Source organism: Camponotus vicinus, unplaced genomic scaffold (genome assembly GCF_025532165.1).
Source record: "Camponotus vicinus isolate PSW18456_S1 unplaced genomic scaffold, iyCamVici1.0 SCAF_4, whole genome shotgun sequence".
Classification (NCBI taxonomy): Eukaryota; Metazoa; Arthropoda; class Insecta; order Hymenoptera; family Formicidae; genus Camponotus; species Camponotus vicinus.
In genome coordinates this window covers 15,758,455-15,785,236 of record NW_028141976.1, presented here as the reverse complement: position 1 = coordinate 15,785,236, position 26,782 = coordinate 15,758,455, and the positions used below count along the sequence as shown (strand labels likewise).

At 33.3% G+C, this 26,782-nt stretch overlaps 1 protein-coding gene across 1 annotated transcript; it reads right to left on the bottom strand.

Moving 5' to 3' along the window:
• Window positions 1–1,606: 1,606 nt before the first annotated feature.
• Window positions 1,607–15,641, bottom strand: LOC145971271 (uncharacterized). The gene is made up of 2 exons (XM_083098771.1): window positions 14,704–15,641; window positions 1,607–1,896 (listed from the first exon to the last, which is right to left on the bottom strand). Exons 1-2 carry the CDS (start codon window positions 15,574–15,576, stop codon window positions 1,726–1,728), a joined length of 1,044 nt encoding a protein of 347 aa, XP_082954897.1. The 5' UTR covers window positions 15,577–15,641; the 3' UTR covers window positions 1,607–1,725.
• Window positions 15,642–26,782: the final 11,141 nt, after the last annotated feature.

Sequence of the window (26,782 nt, the reverse complement as noted above, 5' to 3'; positions counted from 1 at the left end):
GTCGACGAAGTACATGCAATGAGCGAAATGTTCCGCTGCGTTGATCACGTACAGTCTCCAGTCGGCGAACATATTCGTTTGTTCGCCGAACGAACGAAACGTTGCGCGAAATCGCACAGCACGGCGAGACTGCGACCTGTGTGAAGTTAGCCCCGCACTTTTTGAATTTTATATTTTTATTAATTGTGCCGTATTGTGCTACGTTTGTGCTGATTTGTGCCGCAAACCGCAACTCAATAACTTGAACCATATTCGAGAAAATAATAAAAAAAAAAGAAAAATTACTAGCCCCGCACTTTGTCAGAATCGAGTTCAATTTTTTTAAATAAATTGGCATAAGTTTGTGCCGTATTGTGCCGTTAAGCAAAGCTTTGTTATCTTATTCCATTTAGCTAAAAAAAATTCGTAAAGATAAAAACAATAATAATACGTAAATTATTTTTTATAGCACTAATTGAACTTTAATCAATTGTGTTATGTTGTCCTCATAATTAGAAAGGATAAACAGATAAAAAAATATAGGTAATTATAAAGTTTGATTAAATATTTAATAAAAAGGAGTGGGTGAAAAAAAATTTAACATTTTTTATTTTTTTTCTCTTGTGCCAGATTGTGCTAGACGAGTGCAACAACTTTTCCTAATGACAAAATGCCGTCAGATCATTAGTTTTTGTTGTGGAACAGAAATTAAAAACGGATTTTTAGGAATACAAAACTTTACATGCATATATTTTTCAAACTATAACAGATAATCTGATTCTGCAACTTGTGCTATCTTGTGCCACCAAAGGCGAAGAAATAACAAGTAAAAGATGCATCAACAATCCCAGGGATTGATTAAATATCGATTAAAAAAGGGTGGGGATGAAAAAAAATTAATATTTTTAATTTTTTTTCTCTTGTGCCAGATTGTGCTACATGAGTATGACAACTTTTCCTAATGACGAAATGCTATCAGATCATTAATTTTTGTTGTGGAACAGAAATTAGAAATGGATTTTTAGGAATACAAAAAGAAAAAATATGTAATTGTTAATTGCAAATTACATATTTTTTTTTCGAAACAACTATGTATTTTCTTTACATCAATTAATTCCTCTCATTATTTTGTACATAAAAGTATTAAGGTAAGATAATCGAAAAATAAATATTTTACAAGATATTTTACGGTTTATGTAAAATTAAGAAACGATTTCAAGCCTCATAATTCGGAAAGTACTTAATGAATATTTAATGAATATTCGGCTGATACGGGTGGTCTGCGACACCCTGTATACATACATATATACATATATATATATATATATTTGTAAATTAGATGAAAAAATCACACTATATTATACACGAATTTAAAAAAAATAATAATTACTAAATAAAAACATTTATATTGATAAATTTAGAATTAATTAATATAATGAACAAAATAAACAATATAAAATTTGATACAATTATTTAGCTACATAAAACTTTGCATACAACACATGTACGCAATTCATTGATTTTAAATTATATTATAAAGATTGTTAAATATTATTTTGAAGAATTGTTCAGTATTATTAAAATAAAAATTATTATAAAAATTGTTAATAAAATCGAGACGAGACAATAAAAAACGAGCTTTTTGCTGCGAAAATTCATTCAAGACAAGATTTAAATTTTCGAAAATTTTCGATATCAATGCAATATTGTTATGAATGTTGTCTTATCTTGAGTCCAAGTACAATCTTAAATAAAGTATACTAACCATCCTTTCGTTTCGTCGCTCGGCTGCGGCGGCTTGTGACGAAGCAGGCATTCTTCACGCCCTCCTGCTTCTCTCGCTTTTTTGAGGCACTTCTCCCCTTCAATGTTGAACGACACCTCTTTGCACGACTCGGTCCATCCTATGTCTTGTTTCTGTCCAAAACAAGGTACTAAAGATTAATAAAGAACATTTAATGTATAATCAGGAAATTTAAATTATTGAATAATAAGGAAGTGACAGTGAAAATTGTCGAAAATCGTTTACATATTTATATATTTAATTAAATAATTAAATCATTTGAAATTTCGATTAAAATAAAAATTAATTGCCGATATACAATTTACCATTAATTTACCACAAGATTCTTTTACCATAATATATAATTCGACAACTAATTTATGACTTTTCCTCATACAATCAATAAAAAATTTAAAGATAAGATCGCTTTGCTGCAGATAGTCTATCTTATCACGTATGTATTTTATCCTAGTTATATCTTTCATCTGTAGCAAATGCTCGCCTTGAATCTACGAATGTTTAGCTCGTGCCCAAATATTATCACATTCGCGATATGTGTTATTTCCGAAAAGTTTTATTCCAAAATGTACGCATCACTTTCCTCTCCGATAGTAGATTGATTTGCGGTAAAAGAAATTAATTCTTACAAGTGTTTAAGATCTCCGAGATACTTAAAAATATTAAATATTTTTAAAAAATACATAAATAAATAAGATGCGTATATTTTTCCTAAGAATAAAGCATTTTAAGAGGACACCTTCTCAATTCTTAGATATCGCTCCGAAGACTCTTGGAGCGATTGAATCGCATTTTTCTCGACGACCTTGCCGTTGCTCACGGTAGAGCAGATCGCGGGACATGTTCGCTGATTATGGTCGTTCATTCTCCACGACGGGACACGTCGCGTAGACTTCGATACGTCCGATCGCATCGCATCAGTCAGTCGGATAGAATTCCTACGATATTCCTATGACAAGCGTGGTCGCTTCAATGACATCGTGATATCAGGTGTGCAAACGCACGGAGATGAGCAGCTTGTCAATTCTCCCTCTCTCTCTCTCTTTCTATCTCGTCAAAGATCGAGCAAGCGAACCTTTCGGAGCAGCAGTTCTGGAGCGAAGAATGAATCTTCGGAGGAGAAAATCGAGGATCACGATGAAGTCAAGGTTGGATATTTCTGTCACTGGCTCGCGCACGTAACAGTCTGTTTTCCACCAGTGGTTTCATTTGGCTTATCTGAGAGATATATAAGTGCTATAAGTGATCTTGCTATAAGCGATTCTTGTGGAAACTTACTCTTGAGGAGGATGATCGGCATCATCTTTTTTTGAAGCTTACGACGCAAAAATATATAATTAAAGTGTCGTTAGATGTTTCATGGATACCGTGTGTTCATCGCGTTTTTTAATCGTTATAGGAACAAGAACTTTAGGAGACTAGATATACTCGAGAAATCACATTAAGAAAAAGAGCAACTATCTCCGATGTACAGTGAATATTGTGAAAAAGAAGGATATTATCCAGTCATTCTAGAGGAACGTTGCACGAGAAAAATGATTAATCCGATTCAGATGAATATAAAGAAATATTTAGCACATTCATATTCATTGTTGTGTCAAATGTATCTTGTATAATCAGTATTTACTCCTTGAAAAACATAGAAAATCTCTCAGGGATTCTTTTGTATCAAGAAAAAACAGGGAAGTCTCATGGAATTTTATTAGGACTTGAGAATTTAAAAAGAAATCTTATTTCTTTCATAATTTTGCTTTTATATTATAAACAGCAATAGAGCGAATTACGTATTTAAAATATTATAAATATTATATAAATATTATAACATATTTTATAAATATTATAATATTATAAATATTATAAATATTATAAAAATATAAAATATTATAAATATTATAAATATCTATTTTTCTGTTTCAATGTATTCAATGTTTTTTCAACGTCTAATAAAATATTGAATATACAGGGTGGCAGGGAAATTTTGACAGTCCCGAAGTGTGAAGGTAGATTGGCTCAAATTAAGAAGGAAGCTACTATACTAATTTGCGATATTCGCCATAATTAACGAAAAATTAATTAAAGAAGATCGACCAATGCGCGTGACTCGAAGCACATGACGGCGAAGGCGGTCTGACTGTAACATAATGGCGGCACGCGGCGAAGCGGTGATTGGGGAGGGGAGGAGCCTTCGCCACGCGCTTACACACTCATCGCTCCTCCCCTCCCCAATCACCGTTTCGCCGCGCGCCGCCATTATATTACAGTCAGACCGCCTTCGCCGTCGTGTGCTTCTAGCCACGCGCATTGGCCGATCTTCTTTAATTAATTTTTCGTTAATTATTGCGAATATCGCAAAATAGTATAGTACCTTCCTTCTTAATTTGAGAAGGTCAAAAATTGATGACATCCTGTATAGTACATATTTATTATTGAAATTTTTAGATAAAAAATGAAAATGTTTATTTCACGAAAGTGCTATATAGTTTTTTTAATACATTTATAAATTCAGCACTTGAAACTTAAGAGGCTCTGTGTTTTATCTTCGTATCTGATTGAAAAAATATTAAAAATATTAAAAAAGCACATGCAATAAAAAATTTATTTTAAAAAGTTCATCAAAAAATCTTTAAAATATTCTCTTTTTTGTCTTGAATTTTAAACAAATATATCTAGAAGGTCAGAGAATTTTTTACAAGATTTGAATAATCACTCTGTACATTTAATTTATTTGTGTCTTTTATGATATACAAAAATATAAGAGATGTTTTAAAATATTCCTTTTATCTAAAATTTTAAACAGAAATACTTGAAAGATCAAGGAATTTTCAAGAAAGGTTTTTTCAATATTTGAATATATGTATATAGACACTTTGACAATTGAAATTAATCGAAACAATCATCAAAAATTTAAATTAATGATATGTACTCGTTTTTGGTGTTCTCTAAGTTTTCATTTGTATTATTAATCGGATAAATTATATCTTTATTGTTTTTTGTGGTTTTACTTATAATCTTCTTCATAATCTCAAAGCAAACATTCACAGCAAATATATTGTAATCTACGACCGCAAGACAATAAGATGTTAGTTCGACAATTGTGTTGTAATCAGGTAGATACAAAGAGCCATTAATGAGAAACTTGTTCTGGATTGAGTAGGGATTCATCAAATAGTGTCCAGTTTTCTGATATGAATCGTGAACAACCAAAAGAAATGCATCGTCTACTTTTTCACTTTCAGTTCGAAACGAATCATTAATGTAACCATACATGTTTCGCAGGAAAACAATGTAACCTTGTCCAGGAATGCATTTTCTGTTAACCAGACGATTACCGAAAGGACAGCATAGTCGAATACAGGTAATATCGTCGCACACCTTGTGTGGAATAATATTAATTTCACTGTTATCTCTATTGAAATTATTAAAGGAATCGTACGTAGAATATTGAGTTCTTGTGATATAAAATTTCTTCTGCTGTCAAACTCTGTTGAATTGATGCGAGAATTCACGTATATTTCACTATCATATTCTCATGCGCTCGAGATTTATATTGTGTGAAATGGTCAATCATCAAGTGCTCGTGATTATTATTCGTGAAATTGATGCGATACTGCATATTATCGTTATTTTTAGTAAAACTTTCATGCAAATTATTCCAATCTTCTCCATCATCATAATTTTTCATAGTATTTGCATCAAGTTGATATCGAACCGTTGAATAATCTTTTTTTTTTGTTGTCACTCGTAAAATTTGATCAAAATATCGAAGATGAAGCAATGATTGGAATCATGCAATAAAGCGTGAGATTTTTTCCATACATCATCGATTATTTAACGTGTTGAATTTACTTGTGAAAAAATGTTCTTGATTTCTTTTTACAATAGTTTCACAGACGGGTATCTAACAGTCATAATAATACATAAATTAAAAAGTTGAATAATATTGTAAAATTGTAAAAGATTTGATGATGCTTACTTGCAGCGAAGAACGAATTTTTCGCAACAAACTTACGATTGCACTTTTGAAAAAAACAATGTCGATGAACAAATATTTCGATAATTGAAATTTAATGTATTTAAGACGGTGACAAAAGATGTATTATTAGTTTGCTCCTGTTAGTCTTACTATTCTGAAATTTATGATTTTTGTTATGAAATTATGAATTTTATTTTTTGTAAAAGCTTATAATTTATGAAAATAAAGGATATCTGAAATTTATGATTTAAGTAATACGTCGCATAATATTTATTTCCATTTATATGGCTTTATTTTTAGAATTTTCAAATTAAATTTAAAAATTTGTTATTGTTTATACTGATACAGTAAGAAGATACAGTAGATTTTTAGTTTTTTTCACTCAACTCGATAAAATAATTATTTTATATTTTGTTGTTATATTTTTGTCTTTGACATATACAGAGAGAAGATCGTACGAGAAACGCGGTAAGACTATCGGAGATGACGACTCGTCAAAGAAGCGGTCTGCGTGCTGCTGTAATAGTATATATATAGTGTGTCAAAAACGTTTTATATGCAAACTTCTATGGATGGTATTTTGGTTAATTTAGCGACAAAAAAAATTTGAGATATTTTATTATTTAAACATTTCATCCTTCGATGATAAGTCGTTACAGTTTCGAAAAATTACTAAAAATAAATTCATACACAGATTACCCGAGTCGAAATTATGGCCCTATAATAAACCTTCAATTTCATTATATATAGGAGTTAAGATAGTAAAGGAGGTCCAATTGCAAGGATAGAATTTACTCCTACTCAAAACCTAAAAGTGTCTGAAAATTCTGTTTTCGCACAATTAGCATTAAAGTAGGTCCTCTTTCAGTAGGAGCTAAAGTAGCACGATAGGTTCAAATAAAACCTCTATTGAAGCTTCATGTCCTACATGTATATCTTTTATTCTTAAAATTACATGTTTATAAAAATAATAATAATAATAAGCAAAAAAGACAAGTTAAAATATAATTTTACTTATTTAGCTAACACTGTAAAATAATTGTAATTTAATTTAACAAGATTGTAAAATAAGACAAAATATAAGATGTAATAAATTGCACTTCATGTCTTATTTTACAATTGTTAAACAAAATTACAATTATTTTGCAGTGTTAAGTAAATAAAGTTATATATTATACATGTTTTTTAACGTGTCTTCTCGCAAATATTATTATTATTTTTTTATCTTATTATCTCTTATTTTATTACATCTTAATTATAATAATAAAATTATCTGTGTTTATTATATAATATTTATTTATTAGACACACATAATAATACTTTAATAAAATATTTACCATACACATATTTTAATATGTACGATGCATATATATATATATATATATATATATTTTTTTTTTAATTTATGTATAATTGTATAATAAATTTAATTAAATGTTTATAATTATTACAAATTTGTGTGTGTGTGTGTGTGTGTAATTATAAAAATTTTTATAATTCAAATAATTTATATGAAGAAGAATCTGAAACGCAAAAAACAGTAATTAATTACAAATAAATGATTTTTTAAATAAATAACATTGTTATTCTACAAGATTTTTGCACAAGAATAAAACTTATAACTTTCATCAGTTATAATTTTCAATTACGACTGCATAAAAATTTAAAAAAAATTAATAATTATACCATATTTAACTTAGTTTTTATTAAAATCCTAGCGTGATAAGGCATTTTTACAAACGGACTTGAATTCAGCATATACAAAAATTTAAAAAAAGTAATAGGTTTTATCCTTGTACAAAAAAAAGTTCAATTTTGTCGAGTGTAATCTTTATTTTTGCTTATAAAATCTTTTCTTACCACTCGTTGCTTTATTCTCATAAATTTGCGATGTAGTTGCTTGTATGCATGTTTGTAATTCTGGGATATTATCGAGGGATATTATGGAGTTACTATTGGAATTTATTGCTGCGGAGAAATGAAAGCAAATTTTAAGAAATCTAACATTATTATTACCAAAAAGTATTAATTATTAATAAGAAAATAATTGTAATTAAATTATTACCGTCGATATTAATATTATTGTTATTTAATAGAATATTTTGATCTTTATTCTTTCTTTTGGATTTAATATTTTTCTGTCCTTTAGTTTTTATTTTTTCTTTTGATTTTACGGCCTTCCTATATTTTCTTTTATTGGAAGCCATTTTGTTGATAAAATTAATAAAATCTTTTTTTGTAACAATAAATTGTGTGTTTATCCATTCTGAAAATAAAAAGCATATATAAACGTTTTCTTTATATTTTATATACTTACACGGAAAAAATTTTATAGTAAAAATTATTATGACGTGTTTGTAGTTGCTGTGGACCATCAGAATTATTTTAAAGTAAAGTGCTATGAAAAACTATAAAAATTGCATGAATTAACTAATTAATTAATTAAGTAATTTTTACAGTTTTACATAGTACTTTATTTTAAAATGATTCTGATGGTCCGCAGCTACTACAAACCATAGTAATCTTTACTATAAAATTTTCTCCTTGTAGACATAAATTTCTTACATATTGCAATTTGTACAATTTACACGGAGATAATTTGATATTAAAAATTATTATAGCATATAATAACTGCAGATCACCAGGACCATTTCAAAGTAAAGTGTTACGTAAAATTGTAAAAATTGCATAATTTTTACTATACAATTACTCCGTGTAGAATGTATACGTATAACACATGTGTGTGTGTGTGTGTGTGTGTGTGCGTGTGTGTGCGTGTGTGTATTTACCATATAATCCTTTAAATAGCATAGGATTAATTGCTGGTCTGTTCGTCCTTTTTCCTGTTGCAGAATAATTTGCAATGCTAGAACTGTATACGTCTAATATCGTTTCGCGCACCATTACTTTCCAATCTTTATTTAAATTTGCTTTCATTTCTAAAAATGTTTTCTTTTTTTTGGATAAATAAAAGCCACAATTTGTTGCTATTTCTTCCTGAAATTATTAGGTGCGCAACTAAGTTCTCGCTGTTTTTTTTATGAAAATGCAACTTTATTGTGAAAAAATGGTTACAAATGAATCATTCAAAGTATTGCCCATCGCTAGCTACAACTTTTTCCCCATCTTTCTGGCAGAGCTCGAATACCGTTACGGTAAAAGTGTTCATCTTTTGAGGCTATCCACGAATCAAGCCATTTTTTGATGTCTTCATATGAGCGGAACTGCTGATCAGCCAGACCATGTGCCATCGAACGGAACAAGTAATAATCGGACGGCGCAATATCTGGGGAATATGGCGGGTGGGGTAGGACTTCCCATTTGAGCGTTTCCAGGTAGGTTTTAACGGGTTTGGCAACGTGAGGCCGAGCGTTGTCATGCTGTAGAATCACTTTTTCGTGCCTCTGCTCGTATTGTGGCCGTTTTTCGCGCAGTGCTCGGCTCAATCGCATCAATTGAAGTCGATACCGTTCCCCAGTGATGGTTTCGTTCGGTTTCAACAGCTCATAATAAATAACACCGACCTGGTCCCACCAAATACACAGCATAACCTTCGCAGCGTGAATATTCGGCCGAGCCGACGACGTAGAAGCATGACCGGGCAGTCCCCATGACTTTCTTTTCTTTGGGTTGCTGTAATGAATCCATTTTTCATCACTCGTCACGATGCGATGAAGAAAACCCTTCCTTTTTTGCCGCTGGAGCAGTTGTTCACAGGCGAAAAAACGACGCTCAACGTCCCTTGGCTTCAAATCATAAGGAACCCAAGTTCCTTGCTTTTGAATCATTCCCAACGCATGCAATCGCTTGGAAATGGCTTGGCGGGTAACTCCTAATGCTGATGAAAGCTCTTGTTGCGTTTGGCATGGATCCTCATCGAGCAATGCCTCCAATTCAGCGTCTTCGAAGGTTTTTGGCCTTCCTTCACGCGGACGGTCGTCAACATCGAAATCACCGTCTTTGAAGCGACGGAACCAATCACGGCACGTTGTTTCACTTAGAGCAGCATCTCTGTAAACTTTGTGGAGCTCTCGATGCGCTTCAGCCGCCGTTTTCTTCGAATGAAAGAAGAAAATCAACACTTCCCGCAAATGACGATTATTTAGCACAAAATCAGACATTTTCACACAACCAAAAGTATATGACGCCAAAACAAAATCACTACTGTGTCAAAACGGTTTGTTTACCATATGTCTAAGCTTGATTCATGACGTTTTGGATATGTCGAAATCGACCAACACTTATTGGTGGCGCAATCTATTGACAAACAGCGGGAACTTAGTTGCGCACCTAATATTAATATTAAGAAAATTAGAAGCAACTAATAATTTAAAGAATAAATTAAAATATAAATAATTAAAAATATAAAATTAATTTAATATATTTTTACTTTGTCTTCAGCCGCCTTAAAATAATGATTTGGTAACTGCAAAAAAAAACAAAATTGTTATGTACTTTATACATATATTATTTTTTCCATTTTTATATTATTTCGTTTATATTATGATATTGTTATTATTGATATTTTTTTATTATTCTTATGAAATTTTGTAAATATATATATCAATGTAATTATAATTTTTTTATTATATTCTGTATGTGTGTGTGTGTATGTGCGCGCGCGTGCGCGTGCGTGTGCGTACGTGTATTATTATTACCGCAAAAATTTCTTCTGATTCAACGTCCATTTTCTTTTGACTTTCGTAAGCATTTTTCATCATTTGTAATAATTGTTCTTGAAAACAAATATCTCTTTTTGTGACTGGAAATGATAAATTATAATTTATAATTGCGAATAATTAAAATTTATGAACAAAATTAATGCTTACTTATTCCATTTGGAAGCCCAAAAAATATTCCTTTTCCAACATTATTCTGTTCACTTTCTCGTGAATTTTGTGAAGATGAATCAGAATCTGATAATGAATCTGATGATGAATCTGATAATGAATCTGTGTTGTTTTGATATATGCGTTTTGGTTTTTGTTGATGAAATAAAGTCGATGAAGAGCAAGAAAATGATGATGTTGTAGCTGATTTATTTATTTATTGCAAAATATTAACATTAAAAATTTTTGTATGAGAAAAAAGAAACAAGTTAGGATTATACAACAGATATACCCACATTGTTATAGTGTTGGTAAATACAAAATACAACCAATTACAGATATTATTCGAAATGCATTTGATAATAGTGAAATAACATATGATAATTTTACAATATATCAGTATTTCAGACTTCTTTACAATAACAAACTGTACGTATCTAAAATGTATAATAGAATTCTGCAAAGTGAATCATCTATAGTACGATATTATCAAAACAATGAAGAGAAATTAGGTTCCATTTACTGTTTTGTTAAGCTTTCAAATTGTAATCAGCTTACTTGTAATTGTTGTCACCAACATTATGTAATTATTAATGAAATTAAAAAACACGATGTATTTAACACTGCAGGCGATCGATTTGATTATTCTACTACACAATTTTTATATAAATGTTATGTAACCAATAATTTATATGCTGTTAAAGTGAATACTCTTATGACAACTTGTATTTATATGAATTTTGATAATCAAACATATGTTGCTTTTCCTATTAATAAAAAAGAATTTGAATGAGAAAAATTTGTTTAATTTTTTAATTATTTTATCTTTTTATTTGTTTAATTTTTTTTATTTTTTTGACGACACAATGGACAAATATGCATGCGCGCATTATATTTTCGAAAACAGGAATAGAATAATTAAAAAAACACTTTAGTTCTGACGCTTTCCAATGCATTAAACTGTAACTGAACGTGGCATGCGATGAATAAACTTAATAATGGTTCATTTCGGTCATCATCGTTAATGACATTGTCTTGCTGTTTCTTGCAAACTTGTTCAAGTGATTTGAAAAAATAAAAACTAAAAGGACAGAAAAATATTAAATCCAAAAAAAAGAATAAAGATCAAAATATTCTATTAAATAACAATAATATTAATATCGACGGTAATAATTTAATTACCATTATTTTCTACACACACACACACAAATTTGTAATAATTATAAACATTTAATTAAATTTATTATATAATTATACATAAATTTAAAAAAAATATATATATACATATATATATGCATCGTACATATTAAAATATGTGTATGGTAAATATTTTATTAAAGTATTATTATGTGTGTCTAATAAATAAATATTATATTAATAAATAAACACAGATAATTTTATTATTATAATTAAGATGTAATAAAATAAGAGATAATAAGATAAAAAAATAATAATAATATTTGCGAGAAGACACGTTAAAAAACATGTATAATATATAACTTTATTTACTTAACACTGCAAAATAATTGTAATTTTGTTTAACAATTGTAAAATAAGACATGAAGTGCAATTTATTACATCTTATATTTTGTCTTATTTTACAATCTTGTTAAATTAAATTACAATTATTTTACAGTGTTAGCTAAATAAGTAAAATTATATTTTAACTTGTCTTTTTTGCTTATTATTATTATTATTTTTATAAACATGTAATTTTAAGAATAAAAGATATACATGTAGGACATGAAGCTTCAATAGAGGTTTTATTTGAACCTATCGTGCTACTTTAGCTCCTACTGAAAGAGGACCTACTTTAATTATCAAAATATTGACAGCATTTTTAGTTTCAAAATAGCATTAAAGCAAAATTTTGCAGAATTCAAAATTCAATGCAGGAGTAAACAAGTATAATATCATCAAAGTAGGTTATTGCCACTCGTATAAGCAATAGATCTGTTAAGTAGGAGCAAATTAGTTTTAAAAGTGTCAAAGTAGGATCAAGATTTCGACTCGGGTAGTTATGCGATTAGCTTATGCTGGAACGAAGAAAATTTTTTTACACCAGATGTTTATACACAGTCGAAAATCTCTTAAAAGCAAGAGGACGTACATTTGTATTCGCTACATTTTAAAGAATCCTCTTCCGCTACTGTGTAGAACGCACTGGTTCGGAACGTATCGTCTTGACCAGCGATCGTATAAAATAAATCTCCTCAATCGATATGTTTTGAGTAACCTGACAAAAGTACATACTACCAGGAAAGAAACCAACATTTTTTTACTCGACACAGAGACAAGCGTAAATGATTTCGGAAATGTTGTAAAAAAAGAGTGTTCGGAAGAGAAGAACAGACAGAGGAAGCGGTTGTGTTCACTTCTACTTCGAACGTTAGTAGTACCACCGATCGCTCTCGATACACCACACTCGTCTCCTCGTTCTCTCAAAATATTGGCCGTACTCGATAACGATAGCGACGAGAAGTGGCGAAAACGATCGACGTTTTTATTCCGTTACATCATTTCGCGATTTTTTTTACTACGTCAACGACGTTACGTAGCAGCAATCTGTTCTTTCTCTCGCGCGAACAAACTTTTTCGTTGTATTTTTCTGTCTGTGTTTTCGAGTCATACATCACGAAGGTTTTGTTCGATTCGTTCTCTTTTTCACTCGTACGGAATCAGAATGCCGCGTCCCGCCTTCGAGTAGAGACAGCTCCACGTAAAGCGAAAAAACTACTCTAATCGCACAGTTTGAAAAAGCATCTACAACTACTGGCATTACGATAGATTTGTTTTCTTGGCTCTTCGCATCGTATAAAAATTTCACAACGTCACGAAAAATGTAGTAACCTAACTTGACATTGCTCATTTTTTCATTCGGTTTGCATTCTATCTACGAAAAATTGATATAAAAATTACATACGATTTATTTATTATTGGTGCATGGAAACTTAGAATTTGAAAGCTTATTTCGCTAACCGTCGACGGATGGCAACTCGGATTAGATCTGATTTCATGTCCTTGAATGAAATTAGAACGTCTACCCTTTGAGGTCTTGACGAATAAAAATCGTTTTTTTCTTTCGTAATGCAAGACGATGTGTTTAACACATAGGATATGTAGGAGCATGTTTCGTGCGAAACTATGAATTATAAACATAAATCGTACAATTTATGTACAATACACGCTTGAGCCGACAACAAGAAAGTACTGCCTCGATTGTTACGCACAATTACGGCATCTTTAACGCGACCATCCACTATGTCCGAGAAGTGTACGTTGGCTGCTGCGGCGAAAGATAACGTCTCGCCGTCGTGGTGATTCTCACCGACGGTAGATTCGTTAAAGACGGACAAATAGGCGAAAGGGGGGTTTACAATAGCCGTCCCACATTCCACGATACGATTTTGCGCGTCGCGAGTACAAAGTTGCGCGATCATTTTTCCATCCGCGGCGCTCTCGATGCCGGACACACCGAGAATTCGATTGTACGCTTTTTGAAAACCAACGAAATTACGAGTGTTCGCTCGACGAAATATAACGCCGCCGCGACCGATAGCCGCTTGAATATCCTTGCGTTGGAGTCCGCGACAATCGTTCATTCCGCTAACCAAGTGCGAATTATTCTGTTGTAAGAGACCCATGATATGTATGTACGTTCGTTCGTCGACATCGTACGCGAGAATAACGATACGTCTACCAATGACTTTATCCATTTTTAAATATGCGAGCATTTCGAACGCATCGAACTTCTTTGCAGCAATACGTTGCGACACAGTTTTGCTGAACGCAATTTGACGCGATTCATCAACGACATTCAGGCTCTTTTTCGCGCTATCGTATCGTATGGTCGCTACGGTGCCGTTACCGTTCACGAAAGCGTAACGATCGTCGGGAGCGAACCGATAATCAGCGAACGAACTTTTCACGTACCATCGTACATCGGCACGCATCGCGTACGTCCGAAACGAGACCTTCGTCGTTCGCGAATCGCGCGAATGATTATCGTCGTTGACACGAGAAGAGGGTTTAGGTGATAGAGGCAGCGGTACAGCGGACGATGATAAATTTGTCGCTACCGTCATAGCGGCGGTAGCTGTGGCTGATGCGTCTGTATTTACCACGTTAACTACAGGGTAATTTTCGTATATAGTGTTATCGTTTGTAGCGATACGGCAGAGATCGCGTTCTGAACTCTGATCACTCTGCGCTCTCCCGATAAGCTCTTGCTGCTTCGCCACGATGTCCTCTCGCTGCCGGGACGTTGCGCTACTCTTCGGCGTCGATGTGCGGAATGGATGTGACATCTGTTGCGGTCTTTCGCATCCAGGTATACTGTTACCACCTTCAATACTACCGTATCCACCACCATCACCGCACTCGCTACGATTACGATCATCGTCAGTACTGACGCAGCCGTTCGTTTTTACAGATTTTGCGATATTATACATCGCTTCCTTCGACATCGATGCCGTTTCGCCGTCGTTTGTTTTTACAGAATTTGCGATATTATACGTCGCTTCCTCCGACATCGATGTCTTTTCGACGCCCGTAACGACGCCGTTCGTTTCTACGGATTCTGCGATATTGTCTTTAGTTGCTTCCTCCGACATCGATGCCTTTTCGACGCACTTACGTTTCTTCGTACCCGTCTCGACGTTGCCGAGATCTATTCTTTCTCGTTTCTTCTTGCATTTCGATGATGTCTTCGACGAAGACGAAGCTTGGCAGAACCGTTCACTGTCGGATTTACTATACGTTTTTTGATTGTCATAAATATCGTTGATGATACACATTGCCCTTTTTATATAGCGGAGCCAAGTCCAACGAATCAGTTCCTGTTCGGTCGCGTCTTTGTATTTAGTCAGCATTGCAGCGTAGTCACTCCGTACGCCCTGGTACGCACGCTTTTCAGAATCGATTATATGTTTCGCCGTTTCCAAAAATGCTGTCCTCAGTTGCTGTTGCACACGATCGCTAACCTTTCCTGCCATCGCGCAAGCGTATACGTAGTGGATATTGGAATCGACGATTATTCGACAGAATATGTTACAGCGTCTACAACAACTCACTGTGACGACGGATCTTCGTGTGTACCAATTTATACAATAATTTGAGTAAACAGAATACTTCAAAAACGATTATCGTATCTCCGAAAACCTTATCATCCGCTTCGAACATGACAAAGCATAGCGTTATCGATCGCCCGTGACGTAGTATCCGATAAATAAAAAATTAATCGATCGTCCGCAACGTACATGACGATCCTAATCGTGGATTTTTTCCGATATCACTCGAAAAAGTAATCGTGGTTCTTTCGGCGCGTCTACCGCGGAATTTTTTACACGTCGCTGCTACGACGAACGATACTTCGTATAGCGCGCGTTGGATTCGAACGCGATACTGCGCAATGATCTCGAAATGTTAGGGCGGTCGCTGTTCCCTGTCGCGACCCTTGGGAAAAACAATCTCGCGTTGCCAAACAAACGCACCGTTGTATTTCATACCGCGACACAACATCGAGCTATTTCAGCGCGGCTCGAAGAACGTATCGTTCCGTCCTGACGAGCCGCGGCCTGCACAGTGAGGCGAATTGATCAAAAACCGGATATTGGAAGAAAAAATTAAAGATGCGTAATTTGAGTTTTGACAATTTTTTCTTTTAATATATATCAAGAACTATGAATAAAGGTGTTTACAATTGTTTTATTTCTCTTTCCTTTATTAAAATAGTCCGATAAAGTATGACATTTTCGTAAAAGTTTGAATTCTAGTAATTCGATACATTACTTTCTAAATTTTTTGCGGAAAGCATTACTATGAATATAAGTTAAATGCTTATTAAAATTTGTTATTAGGTTTTCAAGAAACATATTTATTTTAATTTTATGTCATTTGAGCACTGTTATATATTAATAAATAGATGACATATTCGATAGACAGAAGAAATTCTCACTTCAATATTTAAAGATAAAGAAAGTTTTTGGAATGGGATAGAATGAAATGAAACTTTCATCATTTTATAGGGCAAAGTATTTAGTTTTTTGACATGTCAGATTAGTACCCCCCTTCATCCCCCTTAAAAAGACATATGAAATTTACTCCATATGTCCTCAACCTTTCTTTTAGCAATATTTCAATGGAACGAGCAAATAACCATTTCAAATTTTTTATGAAGAATTATAATAATATAAAATAAATTCTATGTTCTCTCTTGTTTATATCTTGTATTTAAAACTTTTTATCTCATTGCTTCCGATGCACATTGGAGTAACTTAATATTAAAAGATGATGTTATGTACCTTATTAAAGCCTTGAAATCTGATAAATCGAGATTATTTTCACCCAAATAGTTAAAAAGTTGACGATTTGTACGGAGATTTTCCATTTTAGTTAACGACATTCTTATGGAGAGACCTACAAAAATCTTAATATAAAAATTTTCAAATTTTTTTTTTATAAATAAAATTTATCAAATTTTTTATTTGTCAATTTATCAAATTTTTTTCTCAATGTTTTGTAATCAAAAACTAGCACTATAAATACGATTTTACTTGAATTGCAAATGAATGTAGCGAAGTCGAATCACATAGAACGATCGAAAGAAGAATAAGAGATCGAAATTTCACAATTTTATAGTACATATTCTAATAGTACATATGAGCAAACTTGCTCTAAATAATGCCTTCTTTTTAAACTGATGTTTCTTAAGGCAACTCTTCAAATTTCAGTGTTGTTTATAACATTAAAGCGCGAAAGATATTTATCTCATCATAAGCGTTACCTCAAGTATTTTCGATAATGTTTGCGCTCGGGTAAACAGTACCGAATCAAAACAATAAAGAATCTACACTTTATATATATATATATATATATATATATATATATATTTGCTTCTAGTCGCAATTGTCTGACACATTGTTTATAACCGGCTGAACTGTTTTTATTCAGTATTGTTTTTATTCAGTATTGTTTCGATCCCGCTATTATTTCGACGCTAAAATTGAAATTGCTTTAAGAAGTATCAAGCTTAAAAAGAAAGCATTATTTAAAGTAAGTTTATTTGTTCATACATACTATAGAATTATACAATCGCTAGTGGCAAAAAGATTAATGTATCGGAATTCGAATCCTACGCTTTTAGAACTGCCGAAATATTTGTATCATTATACCCATGGTATTACATGCCAGTATCAATTCACAAATTATTGATTCATGGTAGCGATATTGTAAAAAATGCTATTGTACCAATAGGACAATTATCTGAAGAGGCTCCAGAAGCAAACCATAAATATTTTAGAAAATATAGAGAAAATCATTCGCGAAAAATGTCACGGATACAAAATAATGAAGATATTTTTAATAACTTGATGATTGCTTCAGATCCAGTAATATCTCATTCGCGAAAATTGATGGAACGTAAGAAGAGAGAATTAACTGAAGATGCAAAGCGTTTATTATATTTCAGCGATGATGATGCAGATTATGATGATTAAATCCAAAAAAATATATCGATGTTTACTTTTACAATTTTATTATTCGACTTGTACAGTGCTATATTTTTATTTATTTATTTATTTATTTATCTATTGATTTATCTATTTATTTATCTATTTATCTATTTATTCTAGTATTTCTTTTATATGTTCTTTTAAATTATTATTGTCACATTGAGGAGGGCCCGAAAGGGATTGAAACGTTTGTGCTTTTAGAATTGGGTTTCTTCTTTTTTAAAAAACATAGATTTATAAAACACGCAATACCACCTGCGCCCTTCTTGATCTTAAACAACCCTTCCTTATTATTATTATCAAAAAAATATATGTGAAAAACAAGACATAGAAAAATTAAGCACCACGAGGAATTAAATATCTGACACATCTATATTGTTGAGTAATGTTAAAAGCAGAAGTTACAGATTTACATTTTATACAATGAAAATATACCATTCGTACATTATTTATATTAAATTTCAAGTCATTTCATCAAAAAATGTGGAAGTTATAATAAGCAAATGACCGAAAATACGGTCAATGCGTGGACACTCAGTCGCGTTAGATACGCGCGCGTATCTAACGCAATCGTTAGAGACGCGTGTCTAACGATTTATCGCGCGTATCGTCGAAGAGAAATGATAGATCGACGTAGTTTTTTGCGTCTAGGTATCGAATGTACATTTAACGATCGGCGCGACTCGTTTTTCTCGTCGTCGAGATCGATCGTGCGCGATCGTTCGAAAGCGCGCTGTCTTGTCGTCTAGAAGATCATCGTCGTCGAAATACAGAGAGAGAGATATGCGTATCGCGCGCACGTAAGTGTCGAGGAGGATGTAGCGGCGCGCGCGTTCGACGACGCGTGAATTAAGTTTCCGCGACGAGAAGAGCGATCCGTAACATCGACGCTGCGCAGCGTCGATCGTCTCGCGAACATGAATAGCAGCTATCCCAAGTACGGCGAATTGTCGGTTCGATACTCGTTTTTCGACTCTTATCCCAAACGTACGACGACGTGGTGTTTAGCGAACTCGGATTTCTTCTACTCGGGCATCGAGGACGTAATTCTATGTTATCATTGCGGTTTGGCGCTGCAGCTGACGCCGCGTACGATCCACGACAAGATATTGCTCGAACATATATTCTAGGAGGACAATTGTTGCTTCGCTCGAGAACTGTTCGTGCGACGCAAATGCTCCACGAAAGATTTCGTGCCTATGACTCTGAAAACGATATATCGAATAGACAACATCAAACCGGCTGTACTCTCTAAATTTCTTAGAGTGAAGCTTGCACTCGAAAAATTGAGTGACTGGTCAAATCACTCTAGTTAGAGTGATACTCATAGGAGTGAAAAATCACTCTAACTAGAGTGATTTGACCAGTCACTCAATTTTTCGAGTGCAAGCTTCACTCTAAGAAATTTAAAGAGTACGTTCTCGCATCACAGATCGACGCGTGTCGTTATACGGCGAGATGAAAACGTTGACCGACTTCATCGTAGATACCATGGATTTCTACGATCGATATCGACGCGTGCTGTCTCGCAGCATCGACATCGAGTCTCGTCTGTACGCGAGTCGAGATGTTCGCGTCGAACGAGTACGCGAAGGCGAATGCGCGAACCTTCGTCGACGAAATTTGTCGAGATCTAGACGTTTTGGAAGAACGCGAACACCTATGTCCGACAAAAAGCGTCACAAGACTATACTCGCCGATCAAAACGTCGCGATTCGCTAGTCACAACTATGAGGATCTGGAACGATTGTATCGGAGTAAATCGGGGTGTTCGGTCTGTTTTCTCACGACTTCCGTGGTTCATACGTTTAACGATATGTCTATATCGGACGTTCTAACGAACGATAACGTTTCGTCGTCGTCGTCGTCGTCAGCATCTTCGTCGTCCTCGATGAATCGTTTCAACGACGACGAGGCGACGTTCCTGGATCAATGTCCGTATCGCGATGCCGACGTCGTGATTTTCAGAGGAACGTCGTCGAAAAGAACGACGTTTGTTCGTCGGACGAATGCGTCGTATGTTATTCGGCGTAACGAAACGTCCTATACGTGCCGTGTCGGCACTTCGTCGTATGCGCTAACTGTTCCGTCCGATTGGACAAATGCCCGCTTTATCGCGCGAACATATATTATAAAATTCACGTGATTCGCGGCTGATACGTCGCCACGAGCGACATTCTATCGATCGATCGTAAATTGCGAAATAATGAACCGCGCGCGATGCGTACGCGACGAACGGAAGCGACGTACGAGTTTGCGGTTGATGTATCGCGACGAACGACGACGACGTTCTGTCGATTGATCGCAAATTGCGAAATAATAAACCGCGCGCGATGCGTACGCTCCTCTTCGAATGGACATTCAGTCTATCCGACGACGCATAAATCATTTAATGATGGTTCTTTCAGGGACACCGCGCCGACGCCGAACTCTATAATGGATAAGTGGCGTGTCGAATGGGTGTCAAAAGAATCTCAGTTCCGAGAAAGGACGGCGGATGCTTTACATATCAATGATGCTATTTGTGGAACTGGTGAGATAATTGCCCCGTGTTGCGCAACGTCTGCGGTTTTGCGCGCGCGGCCTATTTATCCGGTCCAAACGAAATAGACTGAATGCTGGGAACAGGATAGATAACGATCCTTCCGCGACGCGGGAGGATCGGCCGAAAAGGCTTCCCATCACGCTTATCAGCGGTCTCCTGTTTAGGCCACTTTTTGCGCATTTGTATGTGTACCATGACGGTCACGCTTTAACCCGATATGGAATAAATATGTAACACAACTCATACATATATCCCTTTTCTTCTCTTTCCATTACACTTCCTCCGAAAGACGAAAGCGAGAACTCGCAGGCGATAAAAAATGGGTAGCCGAACTAGAAGCGACAGAATTGTACGGCCGCGGCTCGTCAGGACGAAACGATACGTTCTTCGAGTCGCGCCGAAATAGCTAGGTGTTGTGTCGCGGTAGTAGGTATACAAGGCGGGTTCTAACTCAGGTCCTCTCAGGGGGGGTGAGGCGCGAGGGGATCTCAGCGGCGCGGGGGAATGACGTCACGCGGGACGGAGGGGATTTCGTAGGCGCGGGGGCTGCGGGGCAGGGCGGGGGACGCTTGTGTTGGATGTTTTATGACAAGTATAAACAATCATAAACCGATGTTCGGCTGCTTTGTACCCTTGCCGCGCGTGTGAGAGAGAACGATAATATCGCGTGCGAAAAAAATGCGTACGAGAGAGAACGATAGCGAGACTTATAATTAGCGCAAAGAATGGGAAAAGGGTAGTGCAAGGGAGAGGTGCGTAAATAATTATACATTTTTCTTCTTGAAATATAATTTCGGTGGCGCGGGGAATGACGTCACGCGCGAGGAAGGGAGTCTGCGAGGAGAAGGGGGATCCGCGGAAAGAAGACGGTGGTGTGAGAAGGATAGCGCTACGTGTGGGAAAAGGACAGCGCTACATGTGGGAAAAGGATAGCGCTAAGTGTGTGAAGAGGACAGTGCGACAAGGATGACATCAACGTGCGACAAGGATGGTGCAATGTAAGATGGCGTGAGAAGGACGACGCAAAGGTAAGTGAGCGACGAGCATATGAAAGAGAGAAAACGACAATAGCGCGAGAACAACGCGTGCGAGAGAGAACGATATTGCAAGAATAACGCGAGTGAGAGAGAGAGAACGATAGCGCGTACGAAAGAGAGAACGATAATAGCGCGAGAACAACGCGTGCGAGAGAGAACGATATCGCTATACTTACAACTAGCGCAAGAGAGACGCAAGGGATGGGAGCGCAAGGAGAGGCGCGTAAATAATTGCAATTTTTTTTTTCGTTACAATTAAAAATATGTAGAATTTATTTAAATGTGTGTATGAGTATTACAAATTGTGTGTGTGTGTGTGTGTGTGTGTGTGTACTTAATATTAAAATTTAAAAATTAATAAAATATAGGGAAAGAAAATAAAATGATGAATATAAAATAATGCGGACGGTGCGCCGGGCTGTAAGGGGGAGGCAGCTCCTGAAACAGGAAAAACGCTACATTAATTTTATCTTAATTAAAATAAAAAAAATAAAAAAAAAACTAATTTAAAAATTTTAAAAAGAAATATGTACCTTAGCCCCCTGGAACTGCAGAGCCGTACCAGTATTCCAGTAACCGTCTTCTTCTTTCCTCTCCCAGTCTTCTTTGTATTTCCCGTATTCTCTCCTCTTCGATTATTCTGTTCTCTTCGTATCTTATAACCGATAATTCGCAGATTTCGTCAAATAGGGACTCCATCCCGAAGAGCAGCCGCAGATTAAAAATGTCGAGATATCTCCACGATCCATTTACATCATTATCCTGGCGACTCTCCGGGGTGTCGCCCCATTCCTCCGCGAGATCGTGTCGCGCGTTCCAGCGCTCCGCCCGCACGTTGCGTCGATGCTGTATGTTGATGAACCCGGGAATTTTGACATCATCGGGGTACTATAAAATAATATATATTAAAAATCCACATACACATACGCACAATTGTTTTCACAAAAACACTACCTACCTTCCAGACAAATACCACTTTTAGTATCACAGAAAATAAGAGCTCTACAAAACTCCTCTTCCAAAATGAAAAATGAAAAATAGAATCCATCTTATTTGCAGCGTAAGAAATAATCACACACGGAAAAAGAAATACCACGGTTAAACTCGCTGACGCTCTCCTTTCGGACAATACACGACTGAGATTGAAATCGAATGTTACTCTCCGCTGTAGGAATTATAAAGGTCTCAAAACTGGAAGGGTTACACTAGTGTACGAATATTTTTTACACCCACTGTATATATTAACCATTCATGATCCTTTCATGGTCTTTTTCTACGCTCGGTATAAACAATATGAACAGTATTCCTATGAAGAGAAATGGATCTTGGAACCTTCCTTCTTTTTATGTTTTCTGTTTATGATACCAATATTCGACTGCTTTACACCCTTGCCGCGCGTGTGAGAGAGAACGCGTACAAGAGAGAACGATAGCGAGACTTATAATTAATGCGAGAGCACGCAAAGGATTGGAGCGCAAGGGAAAGGCGTGTAAATAATTGCAATTTTTTTTGTTACAATTAAAAATATATAATTTATTTAAATGTGTGAGTTTAATAAAAAAAAGTATACAATATAAAAGAAAAAATAATATATAAAATAGGCCGTCGGGCTATGTGGGGAAGCCGTTTCTGAAAACAGAAGAAAACATATGCATTTCATTAGTTTAAATTATTTAATAATTTATTTTAAGATACTTTTGATATATCATATAATAAATTAAAAGATACTTACAATGTTATCCATGACTCATCTATTTTAATTTGTGCAAATAGGGCACATGTTGCAGGGCAATATTTGATTCAAACATTTTTTTGCACCCTTTGCATGACATATTATCCATATTGCTACAACCTATGGTTCTATGTTCCCGAACAGAACTAGTTTCTTCAAACTGATACGGGTCTTCTAGAAAGCATTCGGTACAATATTTCGATCCATTTTCCATATAGTAATAAGAAATGCAACATATCTTTGTTGCTTCGTTTAATGTTATTATTTCAGGTATGCTTAAATTTCGCTGTTTCTTTTGTAACTTTTCATCAAGAATATCGTCACTATTGTCACTATCGTAATCACTGTCCTTCGCCAAGGGTTCTATTTCTATATTATTGAACTTGTAAATTTCTATTTCCCTTTTTAATAATAAATTGCAGATTATAATTTAAACATTAATTGCATACATGTGCTATGATAATTACGTTCAGATTATTTTCTAATGCAAAGTATATAAAATGTTTTATCAAATATACTACAATGATCAAATTGTGTAGGTGACAGAACAAGAATTAATAGACTTAGTGGCAAATAACATGATGATGATCAATACAAACTTCATGCTGAAGTGATATTTCTGAATGCTTTTCCACGTACAAATTCAGGAAAGAATTAAAAGTTATGGCTAAGAAATTAATTTCAGAGCAAAAGGATAAATTATATTTTTTATAATTATTATAATATTGAATTATAATTTAATATTTTCCATATAACTGTGGGCATATATAAAACTTAAACATATATTGTTAGAAATTTCTTTCAAGTTATTAATAAATCATACACATTTAAAGACAATGGAAAATGGAATGTATATGTATATATAAATATATACACATATAAATAAAATTAATAAAATCTACATATGCACGTCTATTTTCAAATCTTTTTCCTTTATGTATTTTTTTTTTATAATATAAATGTATATCTCTTCTATACGAAATGATAATTATAATGATCAGTTTTATTATCGAGAAATATATGTTATGCCATTGATTCTTATTTTCATTTAAATTTAAAATAAAAGCGTTCTTATAATTCAAATGTAACTTCATTTTAATATTTCAGAGTAATAATGTTGATCATGTTTCATACGAATCGTTATGGTATAAGAAGTATTTTTACAGAAAGACTTAATATATGTTGCATTGCGATGTTAGCAGCTTATATCCGTAACTGTACCATGCATACTACCGATTCTTTCAATTAATTACTATGCTTCTGTAAGTTATACTGGGATACCTGAGATAATTTTGGCGATATACATAATTTAACATATTTCTAACCATTTCTCTTTGCAACAAAAACACAATGCAAAAATTCCTAGTAAATAATAGTTGCTGTTTTCGAATTATAAATATTATTATTTGTATATTTTAAAACAAATAAATTTCTGTTTGCAGAAATATTTGTTACTTAAATTAAACTATAAAATTGAAAATCATTTATGTATTGGGAAAAATAATTAGTTAATTAATCTATATATGTTCAAAAACTATATAAAAATCCTAATTTAACTATAATAAATTTTGTCGAAATATATTTGTTGAATATGTATAAATCTTTGTTTCATTAAATTGCAATTCTCTCTATATCTACAATTAATATATCTTAAATTTATATTTGATCAAAATAAATGCACATAGGCGAAAGTAAAATAAGTAACATAAAATTAAAACATATAAGTAGATAAAAATAATATAATATATAATATAAGAACGACCAGAAATGTAAAACTTACTGCTCGCATATGTGTTAAATTAAAATTAAAATTTGAATGGTGTAGACTTCATTGCCGGAGCGTTTAAAATTAAATAAAATGAATCCATTATATATAAACTCAAGCTACAAATTTTATTTATCTGTTTTGATAATTCCTCATATATTTTGCGAATCTTTATTAATTCTTTTGTAATATTGCATAAATAAATAATAAAAAAAATAAGATAAGATAGCAAAAATGAAAAGAAGAAGTAGAGATATAGTAGATAGAAAGGCAAAAAATTAAGAAAGGAATTCTGCGGATCTATTAAGAATTTTTAATAACTAAATGTGTATTCTTTTACACTGCATTTAAGTACAGTGTATTAAATAAAAAATTGATAGCATTCGATCGATTTGCATTTCGTTGAAAAATTAGTTTCCATTTTTTTTATATGTTCCGCTTTATTATATGATGGGCATTAACCATAAGTTTTATAAGCAAAAAAAGAGAATATGAAAATCAATAATCTATCTCTTTAGCACATACATGTATAAATTTTGTCTAATTGAAATAAAAAAGTTCCATATTTATATCAGTCACGTAATATTTTTAAGGAAATCACAAAAATTAATGAAATATAATCAAGCAATTATTGAATATGTCATATTGAAGTGTATACTAATATCATATTCAAAAAATTACATAATTATAAAAAATATATAATAATGAATAATAAATCTTTTATTAAAAATAATTTATAGGCAAAGAAATTTAATTAAAATCATAAAATGCCGGAAAAATTATTACGCTATCCGAATCGTTATGTCGAATATGTAGTTTAGGCAAATACGCTTATTGTTTGACAGAATAGAATGTTGGAATGCGCAGCAATTTCTTTCTAATTAGTTTTTATCTTCTTGCGTTTTACAAAAAAGTATCGTATATATTACTTCAATTTTCTCTCTCTTTTGTTTGATATATTTATTCAAATCTTATCTTCTTAACAATACAAAACAATCACATCTTCTCTCTTAAGCATATAATAAAAGTAGAGGTAATATATTTCTACTGTATGGTACAGTAACTTTATGGAATAATATCTTCCAGTACGTTGATAATAGGACATCGTCAGTATTCACTATAGTGGTTACTACATAATATTGTACCAGTGAGTATAATTTTTAGCATATTAAGTGTATTCATTCGTTACAAAAACTTTTTACAAGCAGTATACAACTAAAAAAAGAAAAGCAAGTCAACATTGTTGTCGACGTGTAAATAGGAACGAGTGATATTTGGTTTTCTCAAGATGCCTCGATTACTAAGGAATTATTCAAAACTTTTTGTTTTGGAGAAACTGAAATAAGGAATGAAATAAGGAATCGTGTTAAGAATGAAATATACAGCTCAGACTTGATAAACGGTTTTTTATTTTTAATTTAGACGCACGCTTCTATTTAAAAACCTATGCAATTTAAATATAATATATTTTTGAATGTTATTAAAGATCGTAAACCTACATTGTATATTTAATATCTTAACAATAAAATATGCATTTTTTAAATTTGTATGATTATATAAAACTATTTTAAAAAATTATGAATTTTAATTTGTTAGTTTTATAATTTTAT

Coding starts and splice junctions, on each gene's coding strand:
- LOC145971271 (XM_083098771.1), bottom strand. CDS start 15,576: ATGGCAGGAAAGGTTAGCGATCGTGTGCAACAGCAACTGAGGACAGCA. Junction 1,897..14,703: donor ATTACCCTGTAGTTAACGTG/GTAAATACAGAC, acceptor TGTTTTGGACAG/AAACAAGACATAGGATGGAC.